The sequence below is a fragment of the Pristis pectinata genome, chromosome 11, assembly GCF_009764475.1.
Source record: "Pristis pectinata isolate sPriPec2 chromosome 11, sPriPec2.1.pri, whole genome shotgun sequence".
NCBI lineage: Eukaryota > Metazoa > Chordata > Chondrichthyes > Rhinopristiformes > Pristidae > Pristis > Pristis pectinata.
The window spans coordinates 28,035,327-28,048,718 of NC_067415.1; the positions used below are offsets into that span (position 1 = coordinate 28,035,327).

Here is a 13,392-nt window from a genome sequence, read left to right on the forward strand (position 1 = left end):
ATACTGGGGAGCAGTTCTTTGGAGAACTGCCAGTCATATCCTCCTTGTGAGTTGGCTCATCTTTTGATTTCCAGACATGTGCATTGAAATATGGAAGTCAGAGATGACCTGGAGGTCAAATGTCCAGCACAGAGCATTGTGTGCTGAGCTGAGGGGCCCAGATGTACTTTGCATCCTCCCTTGTACCAGCTATGACAAGGGTAAGTTCCACAACCCCATTCATTTGAATCGGGTTGCCAGCTTTAAGTAAAAATGTAAGTGGGTTGTGCACTTTTCTTTATTTTGCCTTGTGTTTAGTGCTTTAAAGTACCTGTAAGTTTATTTTAATTAATTATTTAAGCCAATTTGAGATGCCTTGTTGGCTAAATGCTCAGAAATGAAGCCATCAGGCAGTTCTGGGAGCAGGGCCTTACTGCCTGTTAGTAAGTTGTTGCTTGTTGCCTCTTTTACTTTGTAAGAGAACTCTTGGATAAAGAGAGTCAGCTCAGTTGGCCCTCTGTGTCTGGATCAGATTAGTATGGATGGTAGGCCACATTGAATCAGCTCATTGAGTATAAGTCTTTCACGATGCATGCTTGGAATATGAATGTTGAATTCAATATTTAAACTTATTTGGTATTAAGATTTACCAGCTTGTGAAGAGGTTGCCTAAATGATGCCCCAGCATGGCCAATTTAGACTGTGAAGCTAATTTTTTCAAATACATTCTGTTACTTTATCTCTTGCATTGTTTTGTTTTTGTTTATTAAATTAAACGAATTTTATCTCTGTACGTAATGTTATCAGTATTATCAACTGGTGCAAAGATAACTAATTTTTTTTATTAACTGCTTTAAGTAAACATTCAATCACTTCCATGTTTTGTGCTTCTTTTGCAAAATCCTTTCATATTTTAATTCCTGTGCCATGAGCAATATAGATCACTGCAACAGCAGGTCCCATTTCTGAAAATGTGATTTTCATGAAAATGAAAATTTGCATTTTGTCTGAAAATTTCAGACAAAAGATTTCATGCATTGATCCATTCTTTAAACTTCAGTTTTGAGTTGCAGTTAATTCAGAACTAGCTTTTCATAAACTTGCTTTATTGTTTAAGAAACCATTAGCTTTTTCTGTGCTCTTTAAAGTTGATGCAAAATGGAGTTTCACCTTTATTTGGGCTTGATCTATTTTACTCTGGAGCGAAATGGTGGCCTAATTTTGAATTGTACATTAATGTATCAGTTATTGCCCAAAACCATTTTCTAGCAATGTGGAAGTGAACATAACTGCATTTGGACTACAGCTGGACCTTTAGCATTATTAGTTTTAATATTTCCTTCTCCTGGCTTAGAGGAAATCTATGTCTAATCCTAAATTTGGTACTGAACAGTTTCTTTATGACATGCAATCATAGAATTATACAAGCATTATCACAGGAGATGGAGTTCGTGTTTTAAAAGTACAGAATATGTGGCATAAATTATATAACCAAATCAGTTTCTGTTCATAGCTGCATATCCCATGGTCTTGAATAAGAGACTCAAATTGCAGCATGAGTGATTTGGACTTCTTAGCTTTCCTCCACATTGGAAATGAAAGCTGAGTGAGATGTGATGTTGAAAACTCATCAATTGCATTTTTTTTTCACACTCTTGCCCAAAAATCAAAATAACTTTGCACCTCTCTTGCTTTGAGTTTCCAGGTTGTACTTCTGCTTTAATTTGAGGTCTTTTGCACATACACTATTTGTGCGAGTCTTCTCCCAAAAAGGTGTATTTCTGACTCGTATCTGAAGTTTGGAATAGAACTAAATTCTTTTATTTAAAAAAAAATTGATGGAATAGCTAAAACACTGTCATGCATAAATGTGCAGGATCTTTATTACAGTGACAAAAATAACAAAGATTGAAACATTTGTAAGTAATGCTTTTAACATTAAAATAATTTCATCTATATGAAGTGTCTAGCCAATACTCGTTTACTTTCTCTTAAAAACAAATCTTAATATAAACATATTAGCTGAAGCAAATTCTTCAAATCTGTTAACTTTCTTTCAAATCATTTTGGATTATGTTGAATAACTTTGGGATCGAAAGAAATTTTGTTTCCAAGTTGGGCAGTGTTCCAATTATATCCTTGACACTACCTGCCCTCTGATATTTTTAAAATTCATTCATTCTTCAGGATCTGGGTGTCACTGGCAAGGCCAGCATTTATTGACCTTGAGAAGGTAGTGGTGACCCAGCAACTAGAACGGCTGAAGTCCTCCTCATGAAGGTATTCCCACAATGCTGCTGGTAGAGTGTTCAATTCCATTTACAAATCCTAAGCAAATGAAGCAGTTCAATCCTGTATGCAGCAGGACCTCGGCAACATTCAGACATGATAGTTGGCAGGTTACATTCATTCCACAAAGCTAACAGACAATAATCATTTCCAACAAGAAAAAATTCTGACTACCTTTGACATTACTGTTAAATTGCATGCCATCCATGTTCTGGGGCTCACCATTAACCAGAAACTTGGACTTGCCCCATTTAATAATATGGCTATAAGAGCAGTTTGGAGGCTGGGTATCTGACAAATGAGTCACATCCTTGCACTCTAAAACATTCCTCTGTCTACAAGGCACAAGTCAGGACCATGATGAAATTCTTTCTTCTTGACTGGATGAGTGCACTTCTGACAACACTTAAGCTTGCTTCATTGGTAACCCATCCACCATCCTATATAGCTATTCCCTGTCCTACCAGTGTAAAGTATCTGCAATGTGTTTCATCTACCCAATGCACCAAAGTTATTTGTCTAAGCTACTTTGACAGCACCTCCCAAACTCATGAACTCTGTCACCAAGAACGGCAATGAGAAAAATTGCATAGCAATGTCTTCAGGACAAATCCAAAACAGCTGATGGAGGGACATGGCTCCAAGAACATCCCTGTTCTTAAAAAATGATGGGGCTCAGCCTGTGAGTGCCAAAGATTGGATTGTTTTACACACCACAAAAAAAAAGCATCCCTTTGAATTGTTTTCTGATGTTAAAAGAACTCTTTTAAAATTGCCTAATTTTATTTTGCCGTTTTCTTTAACTTTCTGATTTCTCACTGTTCAGGTAAATGACCCTTTACTAGAACTGAAAATACTGACTCTGCTTCTCTCCCCATTTATACTGATTGACCTGCTGAGTACTTCCAGCATTCCATGTTTTTGTTTTGCATTTCCAGCATCCGCAGGTTTTTTGGTACAGCTTCATGAAAATATTAGGCTGTAATAACATAGCAATCACACTGCTTTTGGAGTGCAAACCCAGACCATACTTGAATTGAAAAAGAAATCTTAAATAAAGGATAGTTATTTTTGGTGCTGTGCTCCTATTCAATGGCAGAACTGGCATAATATTCTTAATTCTGCTTCTGTTTCTTTGACTGTGGGGAAAACTTCTGTGTTTTTGTATGGTTTGTGTCATAGAGATTAAGGCAACATTTATAACATTGTACAGAAGGTTACATCAATAAGTTACCAAATTCTCAGCTGTACTATGATTTTTACCTGCACAGTGTTGCATATCAAAGCAAAATGTGTTTATACAGTTTGCTTTTGAATGTATGTGCAACAACACACTCACCACTGGATGGCATCCATAATGCCTAATGTTCCTCTAGTTAGACAACTGGAAAGCCAAATCTGCACCTTATGAATCTATAGTATTTCTTCCAATTTTTAACATGTAATTTCTTAATGCTCTTGCTTATTTTTACTGCTTTTGTTGAGTTAACCAAATGTATTACGTAAATATTTATATTTGCTGTTGACACTGAGAAACTGATCAGGAAAGTACAAGTTTTGGCATTTGTACTCAATCAGCCCAGTATGTAGCAAGACTATCTATAACTAGTGAAGTGGTTAAACCTTTGTCATTGTGAGATAATGTAATTTTCAAGGTTCTAGTTGCATGGCAGTTTAAAAAAAAATCATTAAGAAGAATTGCTCAGAGGAGCCACAGAGTTGGCTGAACCCTATTGTACCTAAAACTTGCAGTTTCAAAGTGTAATGGAATACAGGCAACCCTGCATTATATAGGTGGGATGGGGTTGGGGTGTGTGTTACATTTCTGAAAAAAATAGTCCCTATCGTGATTTTCCGTAACACAAAAGCTGCATCATTTGTGCATACATCAAGAAATGCGAGTTGGAAAATAAGTTCTTATTTACTTTTTTCCTCAAATTCCATGGGATTGAATTTTATTTCGTATCACAAATTTTTGGGTAGTGACTTGTGAATTCTGTAAGGGTGAATTTCCATTTCCTGAACATCCATAATGCAGAGTTGCCTATACTTGTACTTGGCTAATGTATGTAGCTATAGGAAATTCCAAGAGGCTTAATACCATCCATAGTGAAGTTGTCCACTTGATTATAATTTCAACACATAGCTTTAAGATCCCTCTTTTCCAATTTCAATATATGGCTCATATTTTGCTGGATTTGATCTTGCATCTGCTTTCATAAGTGTGGTATCCAGACTCCTGTGTGAATGCAAAAGTCATGAACTTGCTGGCTGAACTTTGGCAACTTCCAGACTCCATTTTGCTGCTGAATGCTGCTTGGAGTCCTGTGGTGGAGCAGGAGCTTGCTGCAATTTTGCTGGTAATTCCATTTATAGAATTTGCTCCTGAACCTACACGAGATTGAGCCCAGTTATTTGGATGGAGACCTTGTAGATGCTAAGAAGAAAGGTTGAAATAAGGAAAGTTGCTTTTTAATTTGTGATATTTATAGTGTTTTTTTCCAGGTGAATTAATGTTTGATAATTTCAATAACTTTAAGAATCTTTGGAGCAGCTTTTTCATTTGTTATCTGACAGGTTTCCTCAACAGTTTTGGGGATGTGACTTCTTCCAGCCTGTGACCAAAGTACATAGTACACTTAGGATCCCACTAAGTGCAGGATTGTGCTTGGCCAGCAGGGTGTTCTTCAGCCTTGCAAACAAGGCAAGTTCAGGAGAAAGGATTTTCAAGACAAGTGAAGCCAGCAGGCCCCATTTGGTGATAACCACTGTAATTCTACAGTAGCTGCTGCAACTAAACCAAGATCTCCCAAACCTGTTCTCTCAATCAATTGTAGGTGCATCAACATGCTGTCTTCCTTTTTCCCACCACATTGTACTTCATTCTGTCTTGGATGTATATTCCTTTTTTTCTTTGCTGTTGGGTCAAAGTACTGGAACTTCCTGCCTAAAGATTTTGGTAACAGCATTTGCACAAGGGGTGCAGCATTTTATGGAGGTAAATTATTGCCACTTTGTCAAGCAGTTACAAATCGAGAATGAAATTAAAACATCAGTGTTATTGAAATAGCTGAAATTTTAGGAACTTCTCCTTAATGAATGTATGCTACTGATAAGTAGGTGCACATATTGCTTAACTCGAAACCCTTCCAATAGACGTTTTAAAAAGAAAATCAAAACACTGAATATGCTGGAAATCTGAAATAAAAGGAAATGTGGAAAACACTCATCAGGTCAGGTGGCATCTGTGGAAAGAGAAACAGAGTTAATGTTTAGGGGTCTTTGACACAAATTGGTAACTCTGTTTCTTTCCACAGATGCCGCCTGACCTGCCAAGTGTTTACAAGATTTCAGTTTTTTTTAACTTAGTGCATTTTAATCTGGTTTCAAGATTTTTTTTTATATGTTAACTTTCTCTATTGTTAATTGTGTTCAGTAATTTGGTTTCAAAGGTTCTGTATGGCTGAAGACTTAAGGTACCCATTTCATTAGGTGGGGATTCTCATTTGTTGGAATTTATTAGGATTTATTTTTTTCAGATATTTTGGGATTATTCAGATGATAATTGTCTTTAAAGACAATGGATCAATCCTCCCATTACTTTGTATTTGAATGTTCAGTTGCAGTGTCTTGTGCAGAGCTGGGTATTAATGATTAATAGCAGCATTTCTTTTTCAGCAGTATGTGTTGTACAACTTAATGTAAGATATGAATTGTGGAATCAGTTATGAGACACTAGTGGCATTCTGGCCTCTAAATGCAGCCATTAGGAAATTTGGGAACTTTTTTTTCCATTGAGTGATTAAAAATGAAGTATGATGACAAAGGACCTATTTTGAGGCACATGGTATTAATATCTTTATAGAAACAAAATTAGTGTTTACAAAGGATAAAAGAGAAAATAAGGATAAGGCCAGGATGAAGCATATTGAATGAGTTGAAGCACCAGCATAAGTTAAATGACCTGCGTTTAAATATGGTAATTCTAGGTAAATATTCCAGACCTCCAGTTAGACTTCCTGATTTTTATATGTAGCCGTACCTCCTCCATTTTAACAGCTTGTGAGATGGCCTTTTATAAATCTTTTTAGATCTGCATACTTTCAAACTCATTGCTATTGAAAAGAAATGCTTGGTTCTATTGATTTGTTTTGGGTTTAGACCTTGTTCTCGTCTGCATTGAAATTCATGTGTAGTTTGTATATGTATCTTGATTATGTTCTATTCAAGATTTAGAAATCTGAATACATTAATATTTTAATGGAAACAAATTTAATGATTTGAAAACATCAAATATCCCTACATAACCTCTACTTAAAGAAAAAACTACTTTTCAAACCATATTGGCTTTCTCACAGCCTTTCAATTTTGGATATTACAGAGAACTTTGGAGTTAAGGTTGAGTCTTTCAACCCTCTTCTCCATCTAATGTGGAATTTGCTGCATTCTCTCTTGGATCTTGTGCCCTGACGTCTCTTGAGTACAGATGTGCAAAGCTTTTTCTTTGGTGTAGCTCCTGTACCCTCTTCTCTTAACAATTAATTTATACGTACAGGGATGTGAACTTCACAGGCTGAGTCAGTATTTAATTGCCCATTCCTAGTTGCCTTTGAGAATGTGGTGGTGAGCTATCTTCTTGAACTGCTGCAGTCCTTGAGGTGTGGGTATGCCCACAGTACTGTCAGGTAAAGAGTTCCAGCTTTCTGACCCAGTGACAGTGAAGAAATGGAGATATATTTCCAAGTCAGGATGGTGTGTGGCTTAGAGGGCAACTTCCAGGTGGTGGTGCTCCCATCCATTTGTTGCCCTTGTTCTAGCCAATAGTGTGTTTGGAAGGTAGTGTCTATGAGTCTTGATGAGTTGCTGCAGTGCATCCTGTAGGTGGTACAAACTGCTGCCGCTGTGTGTCTGTGGTGAAGTGAATGAATGGTTGTGGATGGGCTACCTATCAAACAGGCTGCTATGGTGTATATGGTGTTGAGCTTCTTGAGTGTTGTTGAAGCTGCTCTCATCCAGGCAAGTGGAGAGTATTCCAACACACTTCTGACTTGAGCCTTATAGATGTTGCCATTTCATGTGGACAAAGACAAAAATAAACTTATTTTGACCACTAGATTTCAATTTAGACTTTTTTTTTATTCTTAATAAAGCATTTGACCTACCCATTCTGCTTAAGAGAATATCTTTGGGATGTTAAAGTGTGTTGATGCCTTTTGTTCTGACATGATTGTTTAATTTATTTGGTGCAGAATAATCATAGTAATGATTTTGCTTGACAGAATTTTATGGGGTGGAGATGTAGGTCAAGCAGAGAAATCTGATGTTTCTGTTGGCTGTTCGTTGATTGACTGATTTTGGAGGCACTTGAAACTGCTCAAGTCTAGTTGAATGACCAATATCTCTTGGGGGGTTTCATTTTCTAAGAAAAGTGGAACTTTTTTTTTTCAAGATTCAACTTTCGCATGATGTGATGTGTTTTGATATGTAGAAAAGAATGGTAAAGTTCAAATACTGAGGTAGAAATATTTTCAGATGAAGAACCTAACCCTACTGCATGGTAATGATCGTGAATGTTGTAAATGGCTTCAAATTCAACAAAAATATTGTTAAATTGTTCTAGCCTTGTGAAAATGTGTCCAGATAACTTAGTAGTTTTTAAATAATAGCTTCACAATTCCACTTACAAAGTTGCTGTATTAACTTGCCTTCTGATTTAAGGGCTTCCCACATGATTTTCATTCATAGATTCAGTTTCAACATTAAGCTGCAACTAAATTACAATAATCCTAAATGTGAACATCAAAAAAAACTGCAGATTCTGGAAATCTAAAATAAAAACAGAACGTGCTTGCAATACTCAGCAGGTCAGGCTGCATCTGTGGGAAAATAAACAGTAGAACACATCCTAAACAGGTGTTTACAAAAATATCTCTACATGAGCAGCATCCGTGAAGAGATCTAACGTTTCAAGGGTGAACAAGCAATTTGCTTGAGGAACTCGGTGGGTTGATGAGCAGCATCTGTGGGGGATAGGAATTGTTGAAACCCAGCATCAAGATATCATCAACAATTTCTCCCCCAGCCCCCCACAGATGCTGCTCGACCCGCTGAGTTCATCCAGCAGATTGTTGCTCCTGTTACGGACTAGGTGAATGTTCCTTTAAGATAGAGCATGGTGGTGTGTGTGTGTGGCATGCTTACGTCAACAGAAGATAAAGGATGTAATGACGTTGTTGAAGAAGTCAGTCAGAAGAGAGAGAGAGAGAGAAAAAAGGGAGAGAGACACCAGCCTGTTAGTTTCTCTATCGCTGGATGAGAAACAATAACTGTGTCTGTTACTACAATCCATGTATGGAAATTGGGAGTAATCCACTGGAGTTCACTTTGTTGCTGACCTGTGGAGGGAAACGGGTATTTGTGTGGATGGCCACGATTCGGATGCTTTTCGGGGTGAGGAAGTCACTACCGAGTAAACACTGAGGTGTCGTTTGGGTTCCATCGTGGAACATTTGGATTTCGTAATTACTCTCTGTGTTCTCTCTACATCTACGTTTTATCTTCAGACACGGTGGTTGTTGAAGAAGCCTTTGCTCATGTTTCACCTTACAGCTTGCTGAACTGAACTTTAAGAACCATTCCTGGACTTGGAGTTTGGGACTTTGCCACACACACACGACGAGTTTAATTTTGGGGTTAATGGTCAAGGTTTAACATATTTACTTCTAACATTCTAACATTTTTTACTTTTATTTTTCTTATTATCATAAGTAGTTATTAATAAAGTAGTTTTAAACACTGAATCATGACTCGGTGTGTTTCTTTTGTTGCTGGTTCATAACAAAATTGGGGGCTTGTCCGGGATCATTCCCCAGATTGACGAGATTTGTCCGGGATCCAATCGAAAGATTGACGAGGGTGGTTTGAAGTCGAGCTCGAGACTGGTACTGGAGGTCTGAGTTTGAACAATTTGGGGTCTTAGTGGATGACTGATTGTGGTCGGTCTGATAAATGCTTTTTAATTTGCTTGTGTGTGTGGAAACCAGCAACAATGGATACATTTGTGAAAAAACGCACCCCTGGAGGATTGCAGGGGATGAGGAAGCCTGATTTGGTGAAAATTGCTGCAGAGCTACATCTTGAAGCAGTAACGCGATTTATGAGAAAGGCGGATATTCAGAGACTGATAGCTGGCCATTATGTAGAAAAGAAGGTGTTTGAGGAGAAGGTGTGAAAACAGTTTCCTGGCAGTGAACCAGTGATTTCTGAGGCACAGGTGCAGCTGGCAAAGATAGAGGCTGAACGAAAGCAAATTTGGTTGAAGTTTGAGGCTGAACGAGAACGAGAGCAAACTCGGTTGAAGTTAGAGGCTGAATGGGAACGGGATCTAATTTGGTTGAAGTTTGAGGCTGAGACAGAGGAAAGGAAGGCCCAGATGGAAATGAGGAGGATGGAGTTGGATAGGGAGGAGAAGGAAAAACAGAGGCAGCATGAGTTAAAAATGAAGTGAAAGAGTTTGGAATCTGATTCTGATGATGGTTTTTTAGCCAGTAGGGAGGTTCGATTAGTCCCTCCTTTTGAGGAAGGTCAGGTTGATCAGTATTTCCAATATTTTGAAAAGGTTGCTATGAGTTCAAACTGGCCAAAGGAAGGATGGACTCTTATGTTACAGAGTGTAATTAAAGGTAAAGCTCAAAAAGCTTATTCTGCTTTGTCTGTTGAGGATGCAGCTGATTATACAAAGGTGAAACAAGCTGTGTTGAAGGCCTACGAATTGGTACCTGAAGCTTATAGACAAAAATTTAGAGACTTGAAGAAATCTGCAGATCAGATGTACATGGGATTTGCCAATGGAAAGAGAATATGTTTTGAACGATGGTACATGGCTAAAAATGTAGATGGGGATTATGATAAATTGAAAGAATTGATTTTAGTGGAAGACTTTAAAAGATGTGTCCCGCTGAAGTAACAACATATTTAAATGAAAAGGAAGCAGAAACATTACAAGAAACTGCTAGGTTGGCAGATGATTATGCTTTAACCCATAAATCCAAATGGGGATCACCTAAAACCTTTCAAAAAAAAGTTATAAGGACAATCCAGGTAAACCGGAGATTAAATTAAACAAGAAGTGAATATCACCACTGGCTACCAAGATCCAGCAAACCCTGAGACTGACACCAAAATGAAGTAATCAAAAAGGGAAGGATGAAAAGAAGCCAGTGCTGGAGAAACCTGTTGAGCGTACTTGTTATTACTGTAAGAAACCTGGCCATGTAATAGCTAATTGTGCCCTTTTGAAGAAGAGGAAGGAAGCCGTGCCCAATGCTTGTTTTCAGGTAATTAAAAATCAAAAAGGTTTAGGGGATGTTGTTAAAGATCAGTCCTTGCCAAAGGTGAAAGCTGAAAAGTTGGAGGAGGTGAGGAAGGAATTCCGTTCTTATGTATCAGAGGGTTTTGTTTCACTGAATGATGGGTCACCCCAGGTGCCAGTGAAAATCCTTAGAGATACTGGGGCTTGCCAATCTCTCTTGCTGGACAGTGTTTTAAATTTTGGTGAAGAAACTGACACTGGTGAGGTAAATCTAGTGCGAGGTGTTACAGGTGACACCATGTCTGTCCCTTTGCACAAGGTGATTTTAAAGTCAAAGTTTGTAGAAGGGCCTGTCGAGATAAGGATACGACCTAGTTTACCAGTGGAAGGAGTTTCTTTGTTATTGGGGAATGACCTTGCGGATGGAGAATTTGTCCCTATGGTATGGTTAACGACCAAACCAAGGGTTGATGAGTCTGAGAATGATCCAGATATTTACCCATCCTGTGCGGTGACTCGAGCTAGGGCTAAAGAATTAGCCAAGGCCGATAGTCCTGTGCAGCCTGATGTTGATCCCTGTGACAGCCCTAAACAGGAAGAAAATTATGATGCCTTGTCTGAGACTTTTCTGTCTTCACTGGAGGATCAAAATCCTTGTATTGAGCCTGAATTTAAAGATTTGTCTTTGTCAAGGAAAGATTTTATGGTGGAACAGACGAAAGACCCTGAGCTTACTGAACTGAGAGAAAAAGCACTCTCATGTGATGAGATTGAGAAAGTGCCAATTGGATATTATGTCAAAAATGGAGTGTTAGTGAGGAAATGGAGACCTCCTCACGTTCCTGTTAATGAGGAATGGGAAGTTATTCATCAGGTTGTGGTTCCTGAAGTCTATAGGAATGCGATTTTAAACCTGGCCCATAGTATGCCTTTGGGTGGTCATTTTGGTTTGAATAAAACTGTAGGGAAGATCTTGAAACAATTCTGTTGGCCTGGTTTGAGAAAGGATGTGGTGACTTCTAGATTTCCAGAGGCAATACCACTTAGAAATATTAAGGCCAAGACTGTGTCAAAGGCTCTTAAATTTGTTTACTTTGGTTGGTTTGCCAAAAGAAATCCAATCTGATCAAGGCAGTAATTTTATGTCTAATTTGTTTCAGCAACTAGTCTGTGAGCTGGGAGCAAAGCAGATTGTTTCATCTGCATATCACCCAGAATCTCAGGGAGCTCTGGAGAGATTTCATTCTACTCTCAAAAATATGCTGAAGACTTTTTGCTTTGAAAACACACAGGATTGGGACGATGGTGTTCATTTACTTTTGTTTGCAGTGAGAGAATCAATTACAGGAGTCATTAGGATTTAGTCCGTTTGAGCTTGTATTTGGACATCGGGTGAGGGGACCTTTAGAATTGTTAAGAGAACAGGGGGTTAATGAGGAAGTGCATTTAAATTTGTTGGATTATGTCCAAAAATTTAAAACTCAATTAGAAAGTGTCTGCCAGCTAGCGAGAGAGAGTTTGAAAACCAGCCAGATGAGAATGAAGACATGTTTTGATAGACATGTTCGGCCAAGGACATTTGCAGTGGGGCAAAAGGTGTTAGTATTTTTCCCTAGCCAGAACAATCCATTGCAATCTCATTTTTCTGAACCATTTGTTATTGAATCCAAGTTAAATGAAGTAAACTATGTGATCAAGACACCAGAAAGATGCAAGAAAACACAACTCTGTCATGTAAACATGCTTAAGCCTTATTATGAGAGAAATTCGGTTGTGGCTATGGTGGATGATATGATTGTGGTCCCGAGAATGTCTGATTTTGATATTGGGGAAGGCCAATTTAGGCCTAATATTATTCCATCAAAACTAAAAAACCAAAACATCTTGGAGAGCCTTGAAACAAAGTTGGACCATTTACATGTTTCACAAAAACAACAGATAAGAGAATTAATTTTAAAATTTTAAAATCTGTTCCCAGATGTTCCAAACAGAACGTCGATCATTACTTGTGATGTTGACGTTAGGGATGCAAAACCAATCAAACAAAACCCATATCGAATGAATGTGGAAAAGAGGAAACTTGTTGACCAGGAGATCGAATATGTTAGAAAATGATATTATTAGCTGTTCCACTTCAAACTGGAGTTAGCCCTGTGTTATTGTGCCTAAGCCTGATAGAACTGTTCGATCTTGCACAGATTACCGAAAAGTGAATGCTGTAACGAAGTCAGATGCTTACCCTATTCCTAGGGTGGATGATTGCATAGACAGAGTGGGAAAGGCCAAGTTTCTTACAAAGATTGACCTATTAAAAGGGTACTGGTGTGTTCCATTAACAGACCTTTATAACCCCTTCTGGATTGTATGAATATAATGTTTCGCCATTTGGAATGAAAAATGCTCCGGCAACATTTCAAAGAATGATTAATTCGGTGATTCATGGGTTAAACCATACAGATGCCTACATTGACGACTTAGTGACAGGGAATGATACATGGGAGGATCACATCTCTGCGTTAGAAAGGTTATTTGAAAGACTTTCTGAAGCTAACCTTACAGTTAACTTGGCTAAAAGTGAATTTGGCCATACCACTGTGACGTATCTTGGTTATGTTGTAGGTCAAGGCAAGTTAGCTCCTGTTCAGGCAAAAGTTCAAGCAATATCTGAGTTCCCCGTTCCCACAGGTATGAGAACTGTTAGAAGACTTTTGGGAATGGTTGGATATTATCACAAATTTTGTAAAAATTTTGCTGATGTTACTCTTCCCTTAACTAATCTTCTGAAGGGAGTGAAGTTTGTTTGGACAGATCCT

At 38.1% G+C, this 13,392-nt stretch overlaps 1 protein-coding gene across 4 annotated transcripts in view; it reads left to right on the top strand.

The window, feature by feature from the left end:
* The window catches only part of rnf6 (ring finger protein (C3H2C3 type) 6), a 41,040-nt gene that overhangs the window by 16,362 nt on the left and 11,286 nt on the right, over positions 1-13,392 (top strand). The window contains exon 4 of one of the 4 annotated variants that reach the window (XM_052026106.1): positions 75-200. The exons of the other annotated variants lie outside the window; for them this stretch is intronic. Coding sequence (XP_051882066.1) covers positions 162-200 — 39 coding nt within the window. The 5' untranslated portion in view covers positions 75-161. The remainder of the gene's footprint in view (positions 1-74; positions 201-13,392) is intronic. 4 annotated transcript variants of the gene reach the window in all.